A 21,419-nucleotide genomic window follows, 5' to 3' on the forward strand; every position below is an offset into this window, starting at 1 on the left:
TAATCTATTACACAATTCACATAAACCACATAGCCTATTAAGATTTAGAGGGATGTGTGTATCAGAGAATCAAACGCTCTTTATGTGCTCAACACCTAAATTAAAAATGAGTCTGCTGTGAGGTGTAAATATTATTGCCTTATATTGTTTGGACATGAACATGAGTGTGTAGGCCTGTGCTATGATGAACACTGTCCAGCTGAGATATCAACAAGGCTCCAGTCCAGGCTAAAGTGATCAATATAAACAGATGAAGCTAAGTGATGATGGACAAAAAACCTAAAATAAAATATGGCTTAATCTAGATTTGCATTTTTATGGGTCTAGTTCATTCTTCTTTGAAATTATTATTGGCAATTTATGAAAAGTAGGCAAGTGGCACTGGCAATATAAATATTGGCTTCCATCAGGGCATGCATGGTTTCCTATCATTTTGCAGAATGTAGACTTATTTAAATAATAATCAATAGAAGAGCAGATGGGTAAAAAGGTGTGATGTATTAAGCAGTTGTGTAAAATACGCCCTAATTTAAGGAATAAACTTTAGACACTCTTCACTTCTTCAGGGTCACTGTTATAAATTTGCAGGCCAATAAAGTGAAAGAATTTCTGGGTCTATTTTGATGACTTCTTGAATGCCTTTGTTATAGAATACGCTGCATTATCACTTTGACACAAATGTTTATTAATCAAAAATAGTCATAAGCATTGGCAGGGCTTCCCCATAGGTTCCCTCTCTCCTGGACTCACCCTGTAAAACAAAAGCTGTGCTTCTGTGTAGTCCTGGCAGAAGCTTGACAACAGCATGTCCTGGTTGAGAATAAATTCACCTGCTGCTAATCTTTTAGTCTGCTGCTCATGACGCATTGGCTGTACTCAGACGGGAGCAGGTCACCTGCACAGACTGTGAGGAGGAAAGCCACATCTCATGCACTAAGGATTATATGCAAACGTTTTTATTTTTATTTAAATAAAGATTAAACAAAGAAGAGTATTTGGAGCCAACAAATCATTTAACTAAGGCTACATGCTGTTATCATTAAGCCTCCTGATTTACAAATTGATTTGATATGGTTTGTTGTGATCAGGGTCATGGACCTGGGCACGCTCTCTTGAAACAACTCTCACCTCAATTTCTTGATTTCCTCCTGTTGTTTGTGTTTACACTTTTCCAGCTCTTTCTTAACTGCAGCAGTTTTCCCAAACTAATCCATGTTTCCAATCCACAGCCAGTTTCTTTGCCTCTTCTGCAGACCCTTTGCAGGCGATTTTCAAAGTCTGAACCTCCTCCTTGGGTCTCTTCTAGCTCCTTCATGTCTGTGGTCAGTTCCTTGTTTTGTTTTCTCCTCTCTCAAATCCCTCTCTCAATCCAGAATATGGGGGGCCTTGTGGTGGAGCGGTTACAGCTCTCGCCTCCCAATAAGGACAAACCAACATCACATGATCTCTCTGGATGGTTGTGTAGGTCAGTTGGCGACTCTAAATTGCCCCTAATGAATATGAGTGTGAATTGTTGTCTGTGTGTCTATGTCTCTGTGTTGACCCTGCAATGAGCTGGCCCCTGTCCAGGGTGTACCCCGCCTAAGGCCCAAAGTCACTGTGACAGGCTCCAGTCACCCACGACACAGGATCAAGCTGTGGAAAATTAATTCATCTGGGATTCACTGTGTGTCTGTTGAACCGATGCCTCCAATGCATCCATCATTCTCCCTTCCTCATGCTTTCTGATCTCCTCCTCCAGGTTGCTTATCATCAGTTTTTTCTCCTGCAGCTTCCAGTTCTGCTTCTTCATCACCTCAGCCAGCTCTTCCCCTTAGCATTTTTAATTTGTATGGTATATTTGTGTATCGAGCTCTTCTAGGGTCTTCTGAGCACTTATAGGATAACTTAGGCACTGGACCTCCTGGTGTTTGAGTTTCCACTCCTCAAGCTCAGTTGTTGCTCCATTTGTGGTCTGGTCCATTTCATTCCTCAGCTCATTCATCCTCTCCGTTACTGTTACTTACAAACGTTTTGCACGTCTCCTTCGGGGTCAGGACCTTCTTGTAGTGTTTTTTCCTCTGGTCACCCAGATCCATCATGGAGTCAGGTTTCTCTCCAGTGTTTAATTATTTCTATCAGGTCAGGCTCCTGCAGTCTATTCTCATCTGTGCTCATCTCATCAATTTCCTGTTTGACTGACTAGAAACCTGACCTGAATCTCATCCTGGTATTGACAATATCCTCCAGTTGGTTTATGATCTTTCTTTTACCACTGCTCTCCTCTTGAGCTCCTCTGCAGCCCTCTCCCACTCTTGAATTTGTACCTCAAGCCTCAAATGGAAATGTTGGTGGACAAACCATTTAATGTTTTTGTTTTTGATTTAGCTCCATCCTGTAGGAACTGAAAGAGGGTCTATGGACAAGGGACCTTGGGATATTTGTTTAAGGACACGGGATGCTGGGACATTGCCAAGTCCCTATGAACATTGTTTAATCTGTACTCACTGTTGCCCTCCGAGGTAATCACTGAAAATAAATTGAATTGAACTTGATGTCCTTCTTCTCTCTATCTATCTTTAAAAAGACTTGTGTAGCTGTGCGTAAATGCTTCAACTGAATTTATTATGAGCTGAGGAAGGAGAGAGATTTTGGTAAAAAAACAAACTGTCACAGAACAACACAGATCCAGCTCCAGCCCGGAGTCTGCTTTGAACTAGCTTCACAGCATCTTGGTGGAAAAGGGTGTGATCTAAACTTGGTTCTTTCATTGTGACCTCCTGTTTATGCATACTATTAACTTTAAATGTCTTGTGTCTCATGTATTGGATTTGTTATTTAGTTGATATAATGTTGCGGCCCTTTTTGTTTTAGGTTGTCATATACATCAAGATCTGATGATCATAGGCATATCGCGTCATTGTTACAGTAAATGCAGCTCTCAAGATTAGCTACTCAATTCCCATTCCTTTCTTAATATCCAGGTATTGGCAGCCAGAAAGCTTAGATCACCTCTGAAACTTTGGTCCTGGTCCATGGTGATCCATATGGCTCAGAGTGAAGTTAGTCCAGTTAGGTAACAGGTGTAATCAGTGAGAGCCAGTTTGTTGGCTCTCTCCTTCGTTTATCACCAGCTCCTTATCCCTGTCTTTAAAGCTGCGTTACCTAATGACAATGCAGCCCATGCAGAAACATGGGGAATGAGCTTATAGACTCCTCAGAGTTCAAAGCCTCTTGAGCTGAAGGACTGTCCTTTACCTGTGTGTGGATGCTCTTTAACTGTTCAAAAGATCAGTGTTATACAATGTATTGAGAGGGTTGTAACCATATAATATCAGCCCAGCAGGGACTGCACTCACAGCTAAATGCACTTTATTGGATTCAGTGTCTACTTTACTGACTCAGCACATGAAGACATGAACAACAGCATAATCAGATATGGTCTTAAAATTGCATTAACACCTTTTGTTAATATGCAAAAGATTCTTTTTTTATTGTCTACATTTTGTTCATTCATTGCAATATAGACCACACTCATGTCTACGAGCACACAATCAAAAAATCAAATATAATATATTTGTAAAACGCATTATTTTAGAATGCCGTCATATTCTGCAACTTTAAAAGCATGTGTGCATTGCTCGTTTACTCTGTTGGTATAGGCTATATTTATTTTTAATCAGATCAAATATCACTTGGCTCTCAAATGTCCCGTCATTGTTCGTTCCTCTCTGTCCGTGTCAGGGTTTTGCTGAGTCAGCCCGACAAAGATGTGCTCCTAGGGACACAGTGCAGCTTTGACTTCCACTAATCATCTTAGGCAAAGCATGGCGCCCAATGTGCCCGCGCACACCTGTGCTACAGCCGCTATGAGGGGGTTGTAAACACGTAGGCCTAATCTCTGTCCTTTTTCTCAGCACAAGGTACAAACTAGAAAGCCTTTACATTAGCACTCATAGGAGAAATATGAGAATTATTCAAATGAGAATAAACCACAGGAAACCATCTGATTTCCTTTCCACCACATTTTTGTTTTGTTGAGCAGAGGATTTGCAAATGCACAACAAACACAAAATGCAGAATAAACCATTTAGACTTGATTCATGTGAAATGTAAAAGCCTTTCTCATGAAACGCATTTTGCACTAAACTCTGTTCGAGGAATTGTGTTCTTCAACTGTAGCAGGAAACAAATTTGACGCAAGTTTAAGATTTGCACATTTGCACACTTTATTTCCACCCCTTTCATAGGAACTAACATTTTACGCAAGTTTAAGATTTGCACATTTGCACACATTATTCCCACCCCTTTCATATTATTTGCGTCTGTAGTATTTACTATTCTTGTGCCACTTTACCATTTTCATATTAATTTATTTCTATTTTTTTATTTCCCTTCATTGCTTTTTGCATGCACGTTGTTTGCCTAATCATTTTACCCTGCAATTAGCACCTCACACCGGTAATGTTTTACAGAGCAAATCATATTGGCTTCTCTTGTTGCTATGCTCCAGCCCTTACCAACAGTTGACAGATAAAATAAACAACCTTGCATCATTTTCTCGGATCATTACCACAACGTAATAACCCATAAAACTATTAAACTTTCACATATACTTTGCAAGCTAATCACGTCGGCAGCTGCTACTACTAGCCATTGCTGCTGCTGCGGCTGCGGCTGCTGTTACCAGGACAACAAGGGGCGCGCTGCGATTGGCCGCGACTGTACCATGTGACGTAGGTCGGGCGCCAGTGTCAGTGCGTCACCGCGCAGGGGCTGCCTGCGGGGCTGTGAGGTTTGTGCCGCCGCTGATCACGGTTAAACCTGCCGGAGTTTGGACCGCGAGCAACCCCGGGACAGAGACAACCTGTTGGCGTCCACACCGTCCACGGCCGCACGTTTTCACTTCCACCCGCCAAACCCCGAAGGAATGGACTATTAACGCAACCCGAAGCCATCATCCACTTGTATTTCAAAGCGAGGTAAGTTGTCGCCAAACCAGACCAGTCCCGGTATCGTATTTTTTCTTTTCTTTTTTCTTGTTTTTTTTTAACCATTTCCTGTCGCTGCTCAGGTGAGTCGAGTTTGCAAAGTTGGCACATTATTGTCACATTTTTGGCGTTTACTTTCACGTCTGCAGTCGTGAGGATATTCCATACATATCCGTGTTTGGACTTCGTTATGAACTTTGCAGTGCAGCCGCGCGCGACAAGATGCTAGCGGCGGATAAAGCTCACGTCTAATCGGATGAGGCTGCTCGTCTTGTCCTAACCGGGAAAGTGCATTTTAACAAAAGTGCAATCTGCCATAGCACGTTTGGAGAAGGCAGTGTCTCGTTTCAGACACCAGTCCCGTCGATGGAGGCAGCTGCTTTGGGGCCCGTGGCGTGAGTCAACGTGGGTTCATCTCTTTAACACTCACTTTGATCTGTCCATCATTGCTGCATTCAAAGCCTCTGGTCGAATGTTTGAGAATTCGGTCAGTGACTCGGTTGCTTTTTGGATAGTGACTCATGAAATGAATAATTCACAGCTAATGGGTACGAGCATTGTTGCGTTGCATGGCACTGTCCATTCAGCCAGTCATTTGATATTATGCGTTGCAAAAGGTTTTCAACTAAGAAGCATTGTGTAGGTCCTGTTTGAGTAGTGTTTTTTTTAACATGTTAACTTACTTACCCAGTGTTTCCCCATAATACAGGAGACTGGTGGCCCCAATAGTGTAAAATTCTCCTCCATAGTCTAAAAATAACGGACCATACGTTGTTGTTGTTACAAAATGACCCTTTGTTGCTCATCCTATCATTGGCATAACAAAAAATGACCCATTAAAGATGAAACCTAGGATGTAATTGGCATTTATACTCCACAAAATGCATGAGACATAATCTATGGGAAACACTGTGTCCTATATTCATTTTTATAAACTGATGTAGGGGCTGCGCAATTTTGGAAAAACATTTAAATGTGAGAGAAAGGTGATTAGATTTGTGATTCATGGTTTAATAATAGGATTCTGTTCAAAGTTTAAATTTAGTCTGGAGTCTGGAGAATTGACAAAAAGACTGAAATGAACTGAAAAACTACCGGTAATATAAGAAAGTTTGTTCAGGGTTTGCTGTTTTATGCAGAATAATAATTAAAAAAAAAGTTTGCTGTGGAAATTGTTTTCTTTTTCATTCACATTTTTATAGCTATTAATATTTTAGCCCTACTGTGAGATTGAGTACTTTAAAAATGTAGCAGCAGTTGTTGTTTCTGCTTCCTCTTAAGAAAAGGTAAACAACAAACGTCAGGAGGATTTACTGGACACAAGCGTTGAGTATTAGACGATCCTTCTTGGGACCAGAGTAAATTATGTATACTTTTGGCTGGTGTCCCAGGCAAACACAGACCTGTTTGCTTGATTTGATTTTATGTGGGATGTAAACCGGAAACTGCACGCTTCGGTTTCCTTTTGTCGTCTGACTGATTCATACCTGCGAGCGAGGTCGTTTAAATGTACACATGCTTTTGTTTTTGGGTGGAGCGGGCGTAATAAGCCCTTAGCCATCAAAGGCGGCAGTCCAAACATTTCAAGATGCTAAGCTCTTACAAATGTGCGCTATATTTGAAAAAGATGCTCTATTTTCGTCGGCGTGGGTGTCTTGGCGGTTTGTTTTGGGGCAAGTCTGACCGCCCTGGCAGCAGGACTTTGAATTGAATTCTAGCTTTTGGAGAAAGAGGATGGGAACTTCAACAGGAGGGGTGAAAATGGCAATATTTGACTGCTTGTGATATGTGTTTGAAGGACCTCTGACTCAAAATATATGCATTATTTTGTCACACTAGATTTGTTTCTTTTAACTTCTGGAGTTGTGACAATTTGCCTGTTCAGTCATTGTTTTTTTTTACATCAAATGCCATCAGATTTACCATCTCCATTGATCCCTGGTTTGAGACTTATCACCAAGGCTACAACTTTTGACCGGGGCCGAGTTGACGACAAAGCTAGAAATTCAGCACACAATGAGCACACAGCCCTTTCCTCCACATAATCACTGACAATTTGGTGCGAGTGTTTGTCTAGCGCTGGAGTCTGATGTTACGAGCACTTTTTTTTTATCTTGTTGGTTGTGGCCCGTTGCCTCATAATGGCTTCTCTGTCATGATTGTGGTTTTTCTGCAGAGCCCTGACGCACAAAGCCCTCAGACTGACAACACAGGCTCATGTGTACTGCATTATGATGAAGTCCCGGCAGTTTTCTCTCCCTCGCGCAATGGGAGGATGGGTAGGCTTGGAGGGGCCAGTGTTTTGAAGGGAAGGAAAACTTGGTCAAACTAAGTCCAGCAGGGAACGGCGCTTATTTTTTCTGCAGGATTCTGGGAATATAGTTCAGCTTTTTATTGAAAATAGCAGTCTGAGATCTTCCCAAACGATTTCCGTATTTGTTGCTATCCCAGGTCTGAGTAAATGAAGTTTGTTTTCAGGGTAATATGTGAAACTTCTTGTGTAGATAAATGTGTTTTTTCCCACTGTAGTGGTATATATGTCAATCCAAAGCCGATATGAACTATCAAGGAGTAACAAAGGCAAGTGACAAAAACGTAAATCGGCTTGTTCTGTTGCCAAAGCAAGTGATAATACTGCAACCAAGTAAGGAAAGATGTGAAAAACAGGAAGAAAAGTGTCACTTTTGCTTCACCACCCCTGTGTATGCGATAAAATTCTGTTACGCTAAGGGAATTTGAGCCTGTTTTTAGATCTGATGCCCTTAAATCATCAGATACTCTCCCTGTGGGTCAATTATAAACTTTCGGTCACAAGAATCTCAACTCTTTCCATTTTTAACCAATTTCTGCAGCTCCACAAATATCACTCGACGCATGACAGCGATTAGCGGGACAATTTTTGCTCGTTAATTGCTGAAGCATCTTGTGATTCCTTTTTGAATTTTTAGTCCGTACAAAACGTGGCTCCCGTGAAAAGCAGCCCTGACCTTACACCCAATAGCACGGCCGCAGATTGGGTTGCAGTCAGATATTCGCGGAGCCAGCGAAGCACGCTACTCCGAGCGCCGTTTCCCCTCCACGCCTGTAACATGAGCACGTCCGCACCGCACTGCTATGCCATGCCAGCGCGGGCCCTCTCCGCCATGACCAGGTGACCGGGCATGTGACGGTGGTGTAGCCGTGAGAGAGGGTAAGGGTAATTTTAGTTGGTATCAAACGTACGTGTTAAGATGCTGACAAAGCCGGTGGTCGCCCCATGTGTTCGATTTAGGCTCAAAATAAAGTTGACAATGGCATGTTACACCGGAGTTGAACCGCGGGCTGAGCCTTGACGTGACATCGATGTGTGATTGTTTGGTTAAGGCAGAGGTGTTGTTTGGTTTAAGGATTCAATTCGAAGCCTTGTTCTTTACAGCAAGCAATTTGATGCGGCGGACAAGACCAAAGCATACAGACTGAACCCTGAAGATTTGATCCGAAGTCCATTGAAACACAGTATGGTCAGTTGATGTGTTTCACCATGTTGCATCATATGAGTAATCCTATATGTCGAGTTAGGATGTTGAGTTTGATCATTTATTTTGACGAATTGAAGGTTTATTTACCGGTACTGGATTACTTGTGGCTTTATAGATATGATGACTTGCATCTCGGCTCAGGTTTAGTGCACTTTGATATTTTGATGTTCTAATTTTGGTTACGCTCTCTTCGTCTGGTTTCGTTACCAAACCAAATGAACATGTATTTTGTATATCATGTTGTATATTCCTCTTCTCTTGGGATGTGCTTTTGACCCTTTTGTAATGGGATTATTTTACAGTCGTATTGTCCTAACATTTAAGAAACCTGACCATCTAATGTTTAATTTAATGTGGTGTTGAAGTATAGATTTACAGAAGTCGTATTCTGAATATCATTATACATATTATGAAGTGCTTTTATTGTGACCCTTTTGTGATGCATTATGTATTATCATATTGTTTCAATGTAGCTAAAATCTGTTCTAAAATATCAACTTAAAGTAAATGTGTGCCATCTTTTTAGTCGTTTTAGACTTTAAAGAAGATTATGTTTTTTTTTTTGTATTTAGTGTTTAACTATAACATGCATACGCCACTTATTCAAACTGAAATTTAGTTAATTTATTGAGGCAGGGACAGTGCACAATATATAATATACATTAACCTTAACAGGAGTGATTTGACTGTAACAAGCAGCAACATTTTTTAACCTCACTTGCAGGACCCCTGAGTAAATGAGGGATGTGGGTGGGGATAGGGTGTAGGGTGTAGGCGAAAACACAAACGGCACTCGAGCCTTGATTGAACGACAATACAAAATCACTCCAAAAAGCTTGAATCAAGCTAAATAAAACTTTGAGTAAAATAATGATGACGTAACACTGTAACAAGGTGATTTGATTCCACATCAAATTCCCTTTTAACTAACAACATTATAGAATTTTATGGGGTGGGAAATGACAAAATAAAGTATGTAATTTGTGTGTGATTAAAGCATTGTTTGATTTTGACTTGTGATGGGCTTAATAAACTGTATATAATTGTTTTTGTTGTCTAGACTGGTCCAATAGTCTGTTGTTGTTTTATTCACAGTCTCAGAGGTGACCAGGTCAGTTTCTTTGGCTGGACTCCCCCCTCAGCCTCCTCCAGCTCTGCGTTGGTCTTGGATTATCTGTGTGAGATTTACCTGGGGTTATAAATGGACACTTCTGCGTGTTACGTAAAGGGCCGCAACAAGATGTTCTGGGATGAATGCTCTGCCTTCAGATCAGGGAGCAAAGAGGGAATCACGTTTTAAGCGTCAAGCAATGGCAACACGAGAAACTCGGAAGAACCAAATTGGTGTAGAGGAGAAAATGTAGAAAATGACAGAAATGATCCAAGTTTGAATAAAAAGACAGGGCGCTTTCAGCTTTTCAATTTTTAAAAAAAATCTTATCTAAAGTAATTCTAATGTTTTCAGTTTGAGATATCTGTCCAATCTCCATCCATTCATTTTCTTCCGCTTATCCGGGACCGGGTCGTAAGGGCAGCAGTCTAAACAGTGACCCCCAGACTTCCCCTCCCCAGACACTTCCTCCAACTCCTCCGGGGGGATCCCGAGGCGTTCCCAGGCCAGCCGAGAGACATAGTCCCTCCTGCGTGTCCTGAGACTTCCCCAGTGCCTCTTACCGGTGGGACATGCCCGAAACACCTCCTCAGGGAGGCGCCCAGAAGGCATTTGGAACAGATGCCCACCTCAGCCGGCTCTTCTCGACGTGGAGGAGCAGCGGCTCCACTCCGAGCGAGCTCTTTGTGTAGTTTGCTAGAATCTCTTTGGGGCCGACCGATAGTCCTCCTCCCTGGCCTCCCCAAACTCCTCCCAACCTCTGTTTTTTACCGCTGCGACAGCATAAGCCGCGGTACGCCTGGCCCGCTGTTTCCTGTCAACGGCCTCCTAAGTCCTATGAGCCAAAGAGGCCTGATAGGCCTCCTTCCATTTGTTCTATCCATCTAATGTAATTATAATGTGTTAATTTGTGTGCAACCTAAAAGTCATACAAAAGTTTACACTAAACCAGTACCCTAAATGAAATGGATAAAATATGGAGGCCCTTTTATTTTATCTCGAAGTCCACAGTTTAGATGTTTTCAACGATTATTTCTATTGCATATACTGATAATTTAAAAAAATAATTTAAACATATATATTGATCAGATAAAGGTTGAAAAATATGCTAGCTGTAAAGTTTTGAATTCTCTTTTTGACATTTTGATTTCATTATTTATGTTATATAACATCTTTTGGCACATGTTTTACAGTTAGTATAGTCCAGATAACGACTTAACAATGATCAAGATGCCCTACAGAATATATGTGCCAACTGTCATGGTGAAAATGATAGAGAACACACAAATATCACAATTGTTTGCTGCAAATTCTTATTTAAAGAAAACAAGGAGAGTGCTTACTGCTCCAAACTCAGCCATGCACAGGTCAGTGTTTTCTCTCATGCCCTTTGGCCCCTCAAAAGATCTCTTCTAGACTCCACTTTGTCCTCACGTTGAACTAAAGGCTCATCTTCAGTCCTTTGTCTTGAAGCAGGACTGGACCTTGTGGCTTTTGCTCTGGATTGTTACGTAACAATGGCCTGCAGCAGCATCAGGTAAGAGCCTTAGCAGTTAATTGTAGTCGGCGATGTCTACAAATGGAGCTGAAGCTTTTAAGGTTATGCCTGGGATTGTGGACGCAGACTTGCTTCCTTGTTACATCAATCATGCCGTAAACAAATATATTTCCATGTAGTTGTTTTATTGTAAATCTTTAACCTTGAGTGACATGGCCTTTGTGTGCAGACTGTTCAACCAACACCAGTTTTTGTCAAAATGTGAGCTTGACGACTCTTCAGTTTTTGTGTAACTTCATTTAGAGTCAATTGAGTCCTCATTTTTCTCCTCCTTTTGGGTTGGTGCTTGTTTAGAACCGTGCGGTCATGTTTTAGACCCTTTATAGACCTGGTTTAGATATCGTGATACTCTGAAGGCAAAATATTTTCTTAGGTGGTGTTTGAAAAGTTGTAAACCACTGATGCATACTATAAATAATCCAGAATAATTGAATATAAAAGGACTATGTTTGCCTATAACAGAAACCTTTGAGCTCTAAACAAGATTATTAATTATCCCATAAGTGACCGCTGGTGTACCTCATGCATACAAAACTGAGCTTAAGTGGATCTTAGTAGAGGAGTCCTTAATTATAATTGTTTTCATTGAATAAATTAAGCCAGTCACGCTTTGTGCTTGTTTAGCATAATAATTAGAGAGACTTAAGGCTTCTAAATATGTTTTTGTCCTTGTCTCTCTCGTCATGACCTGTTGTAGTTTTAGCTTAATTAAAAACACCAAATGCATTTGTCGTCTATGTTCTGTTTGGATGATATAATTGATGAAATTGGCACGTCTTGTGTATTCTCATCCTTTCACAGAAAGCACGGCAAAGAAAATGTGTAACACAAAGGACAAAAATGGTTAAAGTAGAATAATAAAGAAATTATGACTTAATTATGACTAACTATGAGGACAACCAGGATCGACCCAGGTCTGGGGAAAGTGCAGCACTAAAACAATAGGACAATAGGACTGAACTGGAAACGGAACTAAACCAAGATTTTTTATTTTTTTTACCATGGCATATAAACTCTAAAGGAGTTGAACAAGTTTGCAAATGTCGGTGATTTTGGTGCAACAACAAGAACACAAACCTTCAAGGTCCATAAACCTCAATTAGTTGGAGCTGGTTTTAGGGCTTTGTGAAATGTCAACAACTAAAGCTGAACGATCTATGGAAAAAAATAAAAATGTTCTGCCAAGCATTGTGATTAAGAGGTTGATTTGATTCAGTTTATTCTTTTTTCAAACAACTTCAGGGGCATTTGAGGGAACTAAAATGAACTAATACAAGAATTGCACATTTAAGTTTTAGGCAGAATAAAACTGAATCATAAATCTAGCAGAAGATAGTCGTTGGTGTTCACACTTGTATGTCAAACATTCAGTCACATTGTTGACGATCCCTGGGAAAGGACAAGGGAAGGGAAAGTATGTCATGACTCCTGACCAAGATCTGGTATTTTCATTGTTTAGCTTAATTGAATGTTGTAAATAGAAAAGACATGTTGAAATATTATTGTCCTGCTTGCCTTATGTTTGAATGTTGCCCACAACCAAGTCTGGGTGATTAATCACAGTAAAAGCATGTGGTTTGAAGCAGCAGAGTTCAGACTTTGACAAAATTAATCTGGCTATATTTGTTTATTTATTTGGTTAAATGCAATTATTAAAAGTCTGCAATGATTATGTTGAAATGTGCGTTTAAAGCCATTTGTATTGGTTTTAAATGTATTTTAATTATTTTTTGGGTCAATGCCCAGCCTACAACCAATGGACAGTCAACGCTTATGAGTTTTAAATGAAAATATTCCAATATTAACATTGTGTGAATGACGATATTGATATTGACTCAAAGCCGAGTTGTGTTACTGACACAGATTGGCTTAACATTGATGCGAGCTGCGAGACTTTAGTTTTTATCTGTTTTACTGAACAGATCTGAACATTTATCAGTCACTGTAACAATTGCTTTATCAAAATAGTGGCTAACGTTGCTAATGCTAACTAAAGCGGATAGGCTCGCATAACGGTGGATTGTAATGTTCACTGTAATTTGTTTTAAAGATGCAGCTAATTTTCTCCTGTGTCAAAACCATAATGGATTTACAGCTGTACTGAATATATCTTGAGAAATGTATACGAGGAGTTGACGCATCTGACTTGAACGGTCAGACTATTACCTTTTACAATTTACAGTTACATTTAGTTTACAGTCTGCCTTTGGAGTACTGATAATTAATTTGTCTGGAGTATGAGAGTGTGATCGTGTAAAAACCTAGGACACACCTAATTTATAACCCTGATTAACCAGTCAATTACAGGAATGTTGTAATCAAGGAATGTAATGAATTCTGTTCAGAATGATGGGTGTGTGTTTTCTGTCAAGCCACTTTTAAAACAATAGTGTCACAAAATATGAAGTCTATACGTTCTCTTCAGGTTGGTTAATTTTGACAGTGAGAAAGAAAAGAAATTGTTTGAAAAAAATGTGACTTTTAATAGGAGCTAAAGGATTGTGATTAGGATTTATGTGCCATATTCAAGCAGTCCTATTTTGATGGCGACTCTTTCAAAGTTACTCGCGTGAAAGATTAATGTTGTTTTAAACGACTAATCCACAGCTTCTCAAAGTGTGGTGCGTCCCCGTTTGGGTGTATCTCTAAATACAAAAGAGAAAACATTGAAGAAATATGGTGAAAGTTAGAATAAGACTCTAACCCTACTGTACTGTTGCAACTATTTTTCTGTTTTATAATACGTTTGGGGAAGAAGGCATCAAGAGACATTAAGAGCCAACCACAAACCCATTACTGTATGTTGAGACGAGGTTTTAAATTACTTGCACTGGAAGCATAATTACACTAGATAAAAAGTTTTCTCAGAGATCTCTTTGAAATGTTTTTTTGTTTTTTTTGTCCATTTCATGGGTAAATGCGTGTTCATAGAGCCATAAGTTGTGTATAATTGACACAAGATATTTCTTACTTAAGTGTCCCAGTGTGGAAGACATTTGTATCATTCATCCTGAATCCTGTTTACTGACCAAGATACACGCCAGGTGTGACATTTTTTCAACATAATGTGGGCATTTGTTGCCATGCTAAAATGTCATGTGCTGCGGAGACTTACTGGTAATTAGTTACTCAAAGAATATAAGCTTTGAGTAACTAAGCAAAAAGATCTGTTTCAAGTATCCTCCTACATAGTCTTATTTTGTGCAAACCACCTTTATCATAATGTGTTCCAGACTTTATTTTAATACAAGGAAAAAGACACTGCTCATTTTAATGCCACTATATAAACCAGTTACCTTTTTTTTTGGCAATAGAATGTATATTTTACAATAAAATAACATTTAATATTACCATATACTGGTAGTCTTATATTTGTTCTGATATAGAGCCATTCTCCAACCATTCAGGAACAATTAAATTCAGTCCTAATTAAGTTTTGTCACAGTTTCAGTTCTAAGTTTAATATGAATTTGTATCTAGCTATTTTTATTTATATTTTTTAACAACCCTTCTCTATTGACTGGTTTTTAACTTCCTGTGCCGTGTTGCCATGTTAGATATATACATGTTAGAATATTTTGTTAAACGTTCATCTGTATAGCACATCGCTAATCATTGTTTTCTTTTTATTGTTATTTTGCCCGTGCTGAAACCCATGTATCTAAATTCTGCCGTGGAGTGCGAGCGTCGTGGCCTGTCAGGACTAATTTGATTCGTCTTCATCCGCAGCTAAGCCCCTCGCGCTCAGCTGTAGCCGCAAGCACCGGAGCTGGAGAAGTTCTGAGTGCATTAGCTTCAGAGACAGCCCACCCTGTCACAATTTAGATTTTTATCAAAGGCACAAGCACGGTCTTTATCCAGTGTTCCTTGTTAAATCGCTGAATTGTGCCGTGCAGCAAAAATACAAAAATATTACTAGGCATTTATACTACTACTATATTTTTAGCACAGTATGGTGATTATTGAAAATGCCATGACTAGTACCACTGATGCTCCTGCAATACTAGCTCTGAATTTGTGTGTTTTGGGGTTCTAAAACTTAAATAAGCATTTCAGTGTTTTGTTTCTTGTGACGACCTGAAAATGAAACGCGTCAGCTCGTGCCTTGACGCCGCAGCCCATCTGCAGCTGACTTTATGATGGGGTTTATTTGCATGCTGCTGGTTTTGACACAGGAAGAAGAAGAGCTAGCTTGCAATAAACAAATGCAGGTTGAGAGCTTTGCGTTAAAGCTCAAAACTGCATACATTACCCCTAAGAGAGCTGTGGAAATCATTCAGATGCGTCAAATGGCACTGCGGGTTTGTAATTGTCAGTAAAGGCTAATGGAAAGTCTAAATGGAGTGCTTTAGTGCAGCGTGAAGCGGGAACTTATGAGCACAACATTGCGATTATTGAACTTGACATTCTACTGACATTTGGACGTCCGATTGCATTTGACTTGAAATCACGTCATAATGTTTTTGAATTAAGTTTGTTCTTGTTTTGTTGTGCATAGGTATGTGCTGATACTAAACCAGGACTACTACTTGTCTGCTAAAAATGAAATTGGCATCAAGACTATAGGAGATGTAGACAATAAAACGAACACTGAATTTATTTTAATCCTCCAATTATTTCCAAAGTTTTTTAAAAGTGTTAAAAACTACAGGGGGCTGTTATTTTAAAATATTCTAGATGTCACCCCATTTAGAAAAGAAAAACACATGTTAATCTTCATAAACATAAACCTCAGCTAGTGTACCAGCTTGTGTTTTCATGATACTAACATTTCGAACACAATACTTGATACACATTTAGACACCACAGTGATTATTTTAACACTTTTTAGACATTTTATTATCTGTTTCTTTAATATTGCCATGCAGACTAGTGTTTTGTCATGTTCCTTTTCAGAATTATTATAAAACATTTCAGCAAAGGTTAATTTTGTCCTATTTATGTGAACTTTTGTTTTGTTTTTTTACTGTATGTTCAAAAGGGTGTATAGTTATGATACCAATGTGTTTGAGTAGTGTCGGTCGTGATCATGTTATGTTGTTTTTAGCAAGTATCTGCCTCCCGTTTGGTAAATAATGACTTTTCTTGTTTCATTGGCAGCCGTCTAAAGCGCACCGACCTCCAGCAGCCATGGGCAAACAGAACAGCAAACTGCGTCCGGACGTGATGCAGGACCTGATGGAGAACACGGACTTCACCGAACACGAGATCACCGAGTGGTACAAGGGCTTCCTGCGGGACTGTCCCAGCGGCTCGCTCACTCTGGAGGAGTTCAAGAAGATCTACGCAAACTTCTTCCCCTACGGCGACGCGTCCAAGTTTGCCGAGCACGTCTTCCGCACTTTCGACGCCAACGGAGACGGGACCATCGACTTCAGGGAGTTCATCATCGCTCTGAGCGTCACGTCCCGGGGCAGACTGGACCAGAAACTGAAATGGGCCTTCAGCATGTACGATCTGGACGGCAACGGCTACATTAGCAAGGCGGAGATGCTAGAGATTGTATCCGTGAGTTTGTTTTGCTCATATCATTCAATGTTTTTTACTTTTATTTTAATTTGTCTCATCAAAAACAAATGAAAATTTCAGCCAATATTAATTTTCTGAACATCAACAATACATACATTTTATCATTGCAATCAAACACAATATATTTATTCCATAATCTAAACTGGTCAAACCACATGCTTTTACTGACACAAGATTAGCTGTGGACCTCTCAAAATCATTGATAATTAGGAATGTCTTCAATTTTCTTTCAAACTTGATATATTGCAAAGCAATTATGTTTGTCATCTTTGTATTTTTAAGCATGGACCTCATTTTATTTACTGAATTAAAAATAATATATTTAAACAAGGTTCAAACAACATTCAATTAACTGGGATAAATCATTACTTCAAACTTGTACTTTATTCGTAATGCTATGATTATTATTATGAGAAAAAAAATATATTTTAATTTAAATCCATAATAAGAATAATAAACTTTTTGCCATACAACGAGCTACATAAAAAGGACTTTTCATTTAGGTTTACTCTTATGGAGTAAAGATTGAATTGAAATAACTTGATTTTGCTTTTAAAATACATGATTATTAGTTTTTAGTTCTTACTATTCTATTGTCACCTTAAAAATCATGATTATTGTTGAACCGAATACATTCCTAGTGAGTCTACGGTATCTCCAGACCTTGAGTTCGTCTTGGTCAGGTCCACCTTTTGGTTGTTCTCTAGTTTGTCGTTGGCAGAATAATACATTTACAAAGTGTAGCTTTAAACAGCGACTCGCCTTCAGTTGAATCCGCCGCCTCCTTCTCGCGCCTGATTGGTCGACAGCTCTCACTCAGAGGGCAGAAATCCTTTACATATGTCGTTACATCACACATCAAGGTGCTAAACCGAGCCAGGGCAAAAGAAACGCTAATCCCATTTTCAGTTTGTGCTGCCATTTATAGCGAGTAAAGCTGTGTTACGGAGTTCTGCGTCTCTACACCAATATCCTAAAAACACAAACACGTACACTATTTTTTGTGCTCTATCTTTTATGCAAATTAAAGCACCTTTTTTGTTTGTTCTGCGATGTGACTAAAACTGACTTAACAGGCTTTTACTGCTATGCACTCCCCTTAAGTCTCCTTCTCCTTCGTTTTTCTTCCAAGAAAGTGCTTGATGATAATTGCTCTCTTTTTTTGTCTTTGCAGGCGATCTATAAAATGGTGTCTTCTGTGATGAAAATGCCTGAAGATGAGTCCACACCGGAGAAGCGCACAGACAAGATCTTCAGACAAATGGACACAAATAGAGATGGTACGACACGGTTTACCTGAAATCATCGACACAATGCAGCCGTATGACGGTCACATAGGGGGCTGGGCGAGATTGACCAAAAAAATGAATACCGTATTTTCCGGACTATAAGTTGTACCTTTTTTCATAGTTTTGGCCGGTGTGTGACTTATACTTATATTCATACTTATATACTTATACTTATATTCCGGAACGACTTGTATGTGATATTATTTGCTATTTTCATACTTTTCTTCTCTATTATGCATTTTTGGCTGGTGCGACTTGAAAATTTTACATTTTTTATAGCATTTTGTTTTAAATTTTCCAAATAAATACAAACATACAAACAAACAGAACAAGCCCAGAGGGTGAAAGACAAAATCAAAAAGGTAGAAACTATTGACATCATACTCTTTATAATTTTGCTTATTTTCAAAATAACCTTCACGATATTATCTACATTTCGATATCTTGCCCACCTCTAAAGTCACGGCATATGCAATACTACATACATGTCATATTGATCAATCTTAAAGCTCATTTTGGCATGTTAGGAGTAATGTCCATTCATCTTCTCCTGGTTTGTGAGGGCAACACATTTCCTCATCCATAACTCGAGATACACGTTTGTAAAAAACCTCAGGAAGAGACTGCGTGAATAATCTACACTCATTGCGTTACTCCTGGGTGAAGATACATTACGTCCCGTTATCGAATTGAAATGAGTAAGATCCTGTATACACATCTAGATAACAGTTTCAGACTACGACGACCTGACATCGTTGGCTCTTAAACATGCACACCACAAATTTGACTGTTCTCTAATTTGAGTATTCAAATGACATGCAAACTGCAAACTCTGCCGCGAGTAATCTGATCATAATGAGAAAATAATTCAATGATTTTGCGGTTTACATTGCCATATACATTACTAGTATACGAATATGTATTATTTCTGATTGAAAATTATGCAAATAAATGGCTAATTATTGTGGCTAAAACAAAAATTAAAGAGACAATGTTCAAGATTGAAGGAGTTGCTTTAAAATTCAATGTATTTTGTCTACCAGTCAGTACACACGTCTATTAATTAACTACGCTTCAGATTTTTCTTGTGACTTCAAACACACACCAATAATCTACTGTAATTATTGGGTCATCTGATTATTCACGTTATCTGATTTGTTTTGGCCATGTAAACGTTGCCCAGTGTTGACCAGGTCTGTCTGTGTTCCAGGTAAATTGTCGCTGGAAGAGTTTGTTGAAGGCGCCAAGAGTGACCCGTCTATCGTCCGACTGCTCCAGTGTGACCCGAGCAGCGCGGGACAGTAGACCCCCGGACTTTTAAACACTTTTAATATTAGACTGAAACCAATCCTTCCTCAATGACCCGTTCCACTGTTTGAAGAGATGGGCTGATGTTATAGGGGCACATGAAGCCATACTTGCGTGCATCCAAACACAACACGCAGCTGTAAATAGTCGTAAAACCAAAGCGTTGATAGAACTGTGGTCTCCGATGTGTCTCTAAGGCTGCTCCGACAGGGGTCTGAAATGGTACAAGGCTCGAGGAGGATAATCCAGCGCATCCTCAAGATACCGTCACCTCACAACAAGAAAGTTTGAATTTTGTTTTTACTTTTACAAGGCATTTTCCTGAAGCTGAACCCTGCTGGTGTTACATGGGTTGACTGACTGAAGTATTTTGCATCTGACAACAAAAACCATTATGGAAACACTGGATAGGAGTTGTTATAATTGCTGTACTGACAAATGTTTAAAGGCATTCTGGGAAATGTAGTTCTTAAACTGTTTAGTTTAGGGACAGACAGGTCATTGTGTACTTTTGGAGGACAATGTTACGCTAAACCAAAAATGACTGAGCATTTTAAATGAGAAAAGTGGATTTTTGTCAACAAATTTATTGGGTAACACATGAATTTTTGTGTTTCGAGATGTTACGAACATGCACACCGCAGAAACAATGACTTTGAAGACTGTTCCGTTTGTTCAGCTACTATAAAAACTAAACGTTATGCAAAAAAAGCTAGAACCTTAATATAGGTTATATATTCTTTACTGTTGTGATGACGTGGCGCTCAGCTGCATTTCACTTTTAACTTATTTGAATGTGAACATTTTCTTTTACTTGACAAACATAACACGTGTACAGTATATTCACAGTGCTAATGCTAGCGACGGCGTTGAAAGGAGAGGACCACATGCATCGCTAATGAATCCGTTTCGAATAACTGCTGCTACTTTTAGATGATACTCTTTTCCCACTTTTGACAGGAAGAAAATAGCTGCACAATTTTACAGCTCTGACGTGAGCTGCTACCATGAGATTAAATTTCCCATAAAACAAAAATAGGAGTTATTCAATTTCAGCTCTAAACAGTTCCTCTTCCATTTAATTCTCAAACGTTTTTTTTATTATATACATCTCGGGCCGTCGAAAAGATGGTCTGGACCGGGTCTGGACCGGGTCTGGACCGGGTCTGGACCGGGTCTGAAACTAACCCTCTGTACTAATCAGAATAATCTTCCTCTTATACCACTTCCATAGTTTGAAAACTTCTGTCATAAGTTGATCTATGTCTAAATGTTTTCCTCATTTTAAAATCCATAATCGTTGGATGTTATGACAGAACCATGAGCTTCCACCACATTTAGTGAGTCATCTGCTAAATCTTCAATCTTTGCGTAACCATCTGCTGCTGCCTGCTGTTTTTAAAGAAGCAACATCAAGTTCTTTTTAACTAACATTGATTCGAGCAGTGGTCATTTTGGGCTCATTTTGAGTAGCCAACCAGTCCAGAACAGTCCCACATTTCATTATTTAGCATCCTGTGGTCAAGTGCCAAATGTAGACGACAAAAAAGGACAGTATTGTACCCGTTTATACTGTACATACAGAGGCTACCTTTCGAACAAAACAACTTTGTCACTGTATGTATCATTTTGTAGATTTTGTATAACTCGCATAATGTGCTCTATGTAGGAAGTCCCATTTTGTTCAAATAAAGACAAAATGGAAAAATGTGTTTTGGATCTTGTTATTATTGGTTCTTTATAGTTAACTTTTGGTCTTTCATCTTCTGTGTTTGTGTTATCGATGCATGTCCCCTGCTGACATCCTAGTTTAAATTGTGTTTAACAAATATTGCCTTTTAATATTAATTCATGTTGCAAATTGGTCAAGTCACCTCTGTCCTGTGATTTAACTAATACCTTTTCAAATGTCTGATTCATCACTGATAAATCAAATTAAAATGTGTGCACTGTAACTTGCCAACACTAAATTATAAATTAACTAAATTAGGGCTGCAACAAGTTCATTGCTTCATTGTTTAATCGCAACTCATCGATTATAGTAATTGGTTGTCAACTTAAGTAATCAAATAACTCTTCAACATGGCATGAGCTGAGAGAATACGTTTTATTACTCTGAGCAAGAATCGCATAAAA

At 39.2% G+C, this 21,419-nt stretch overlaps 2 protein-coding genes across 2 annotated transcripts in view; one reads left to right on the top strand and one right to left on the bottom strand.

Annotated features, from left to right (window-relative positions):
* Positions 1–21,419, bottom strand: part of LOC140361946 (probable 2-ketogluconate reductase) — a 111,935-nt gene that overhangs the window by 27,374 nt on the left and 63,142 nt on the right. The window lies entirely within an intron of this gene.
* Positions 4,896–20,995, top strand: LOC140361931 (neurocalcin-delta B). The gene is made up of 4 exons (XM_072447844.1): positions 4,896–4,965; positions 16,268–16,665; positions 17,861–17,966; positions 19,186–20,995. The coding sequence occupies exons 2-4, from the start codon at positions 16,288–16,290 to the stop codon at positions 19,278–19,280; spliced, it is 579 nt and encodes a 192-aa protein (XP_072303945.1). The 5' UTR covers positions 4,896–4,965; positions 16,268–16,287; the 3' UTR covers positions 19,281–20,995.

This window comes from Eucyclogobius newberryi, unplaced genomic scaffold, assembly GCF_026437365.1.
Source record: "Eucyclogobius newberryi isolate DKJ021-1_F unplaced genomic scaffold, fEucNew1.0.hap1 SCAF_16, whole genome shotgun sequence".
Classification (NCBI taxonomy): domain Eukaryota; kingdom Metazoa; phylum Chordata; class Actinopteri; order Gobiiformes; family Gobiidae; genus Eucyclogobius; species Eucyclogobius newberryi.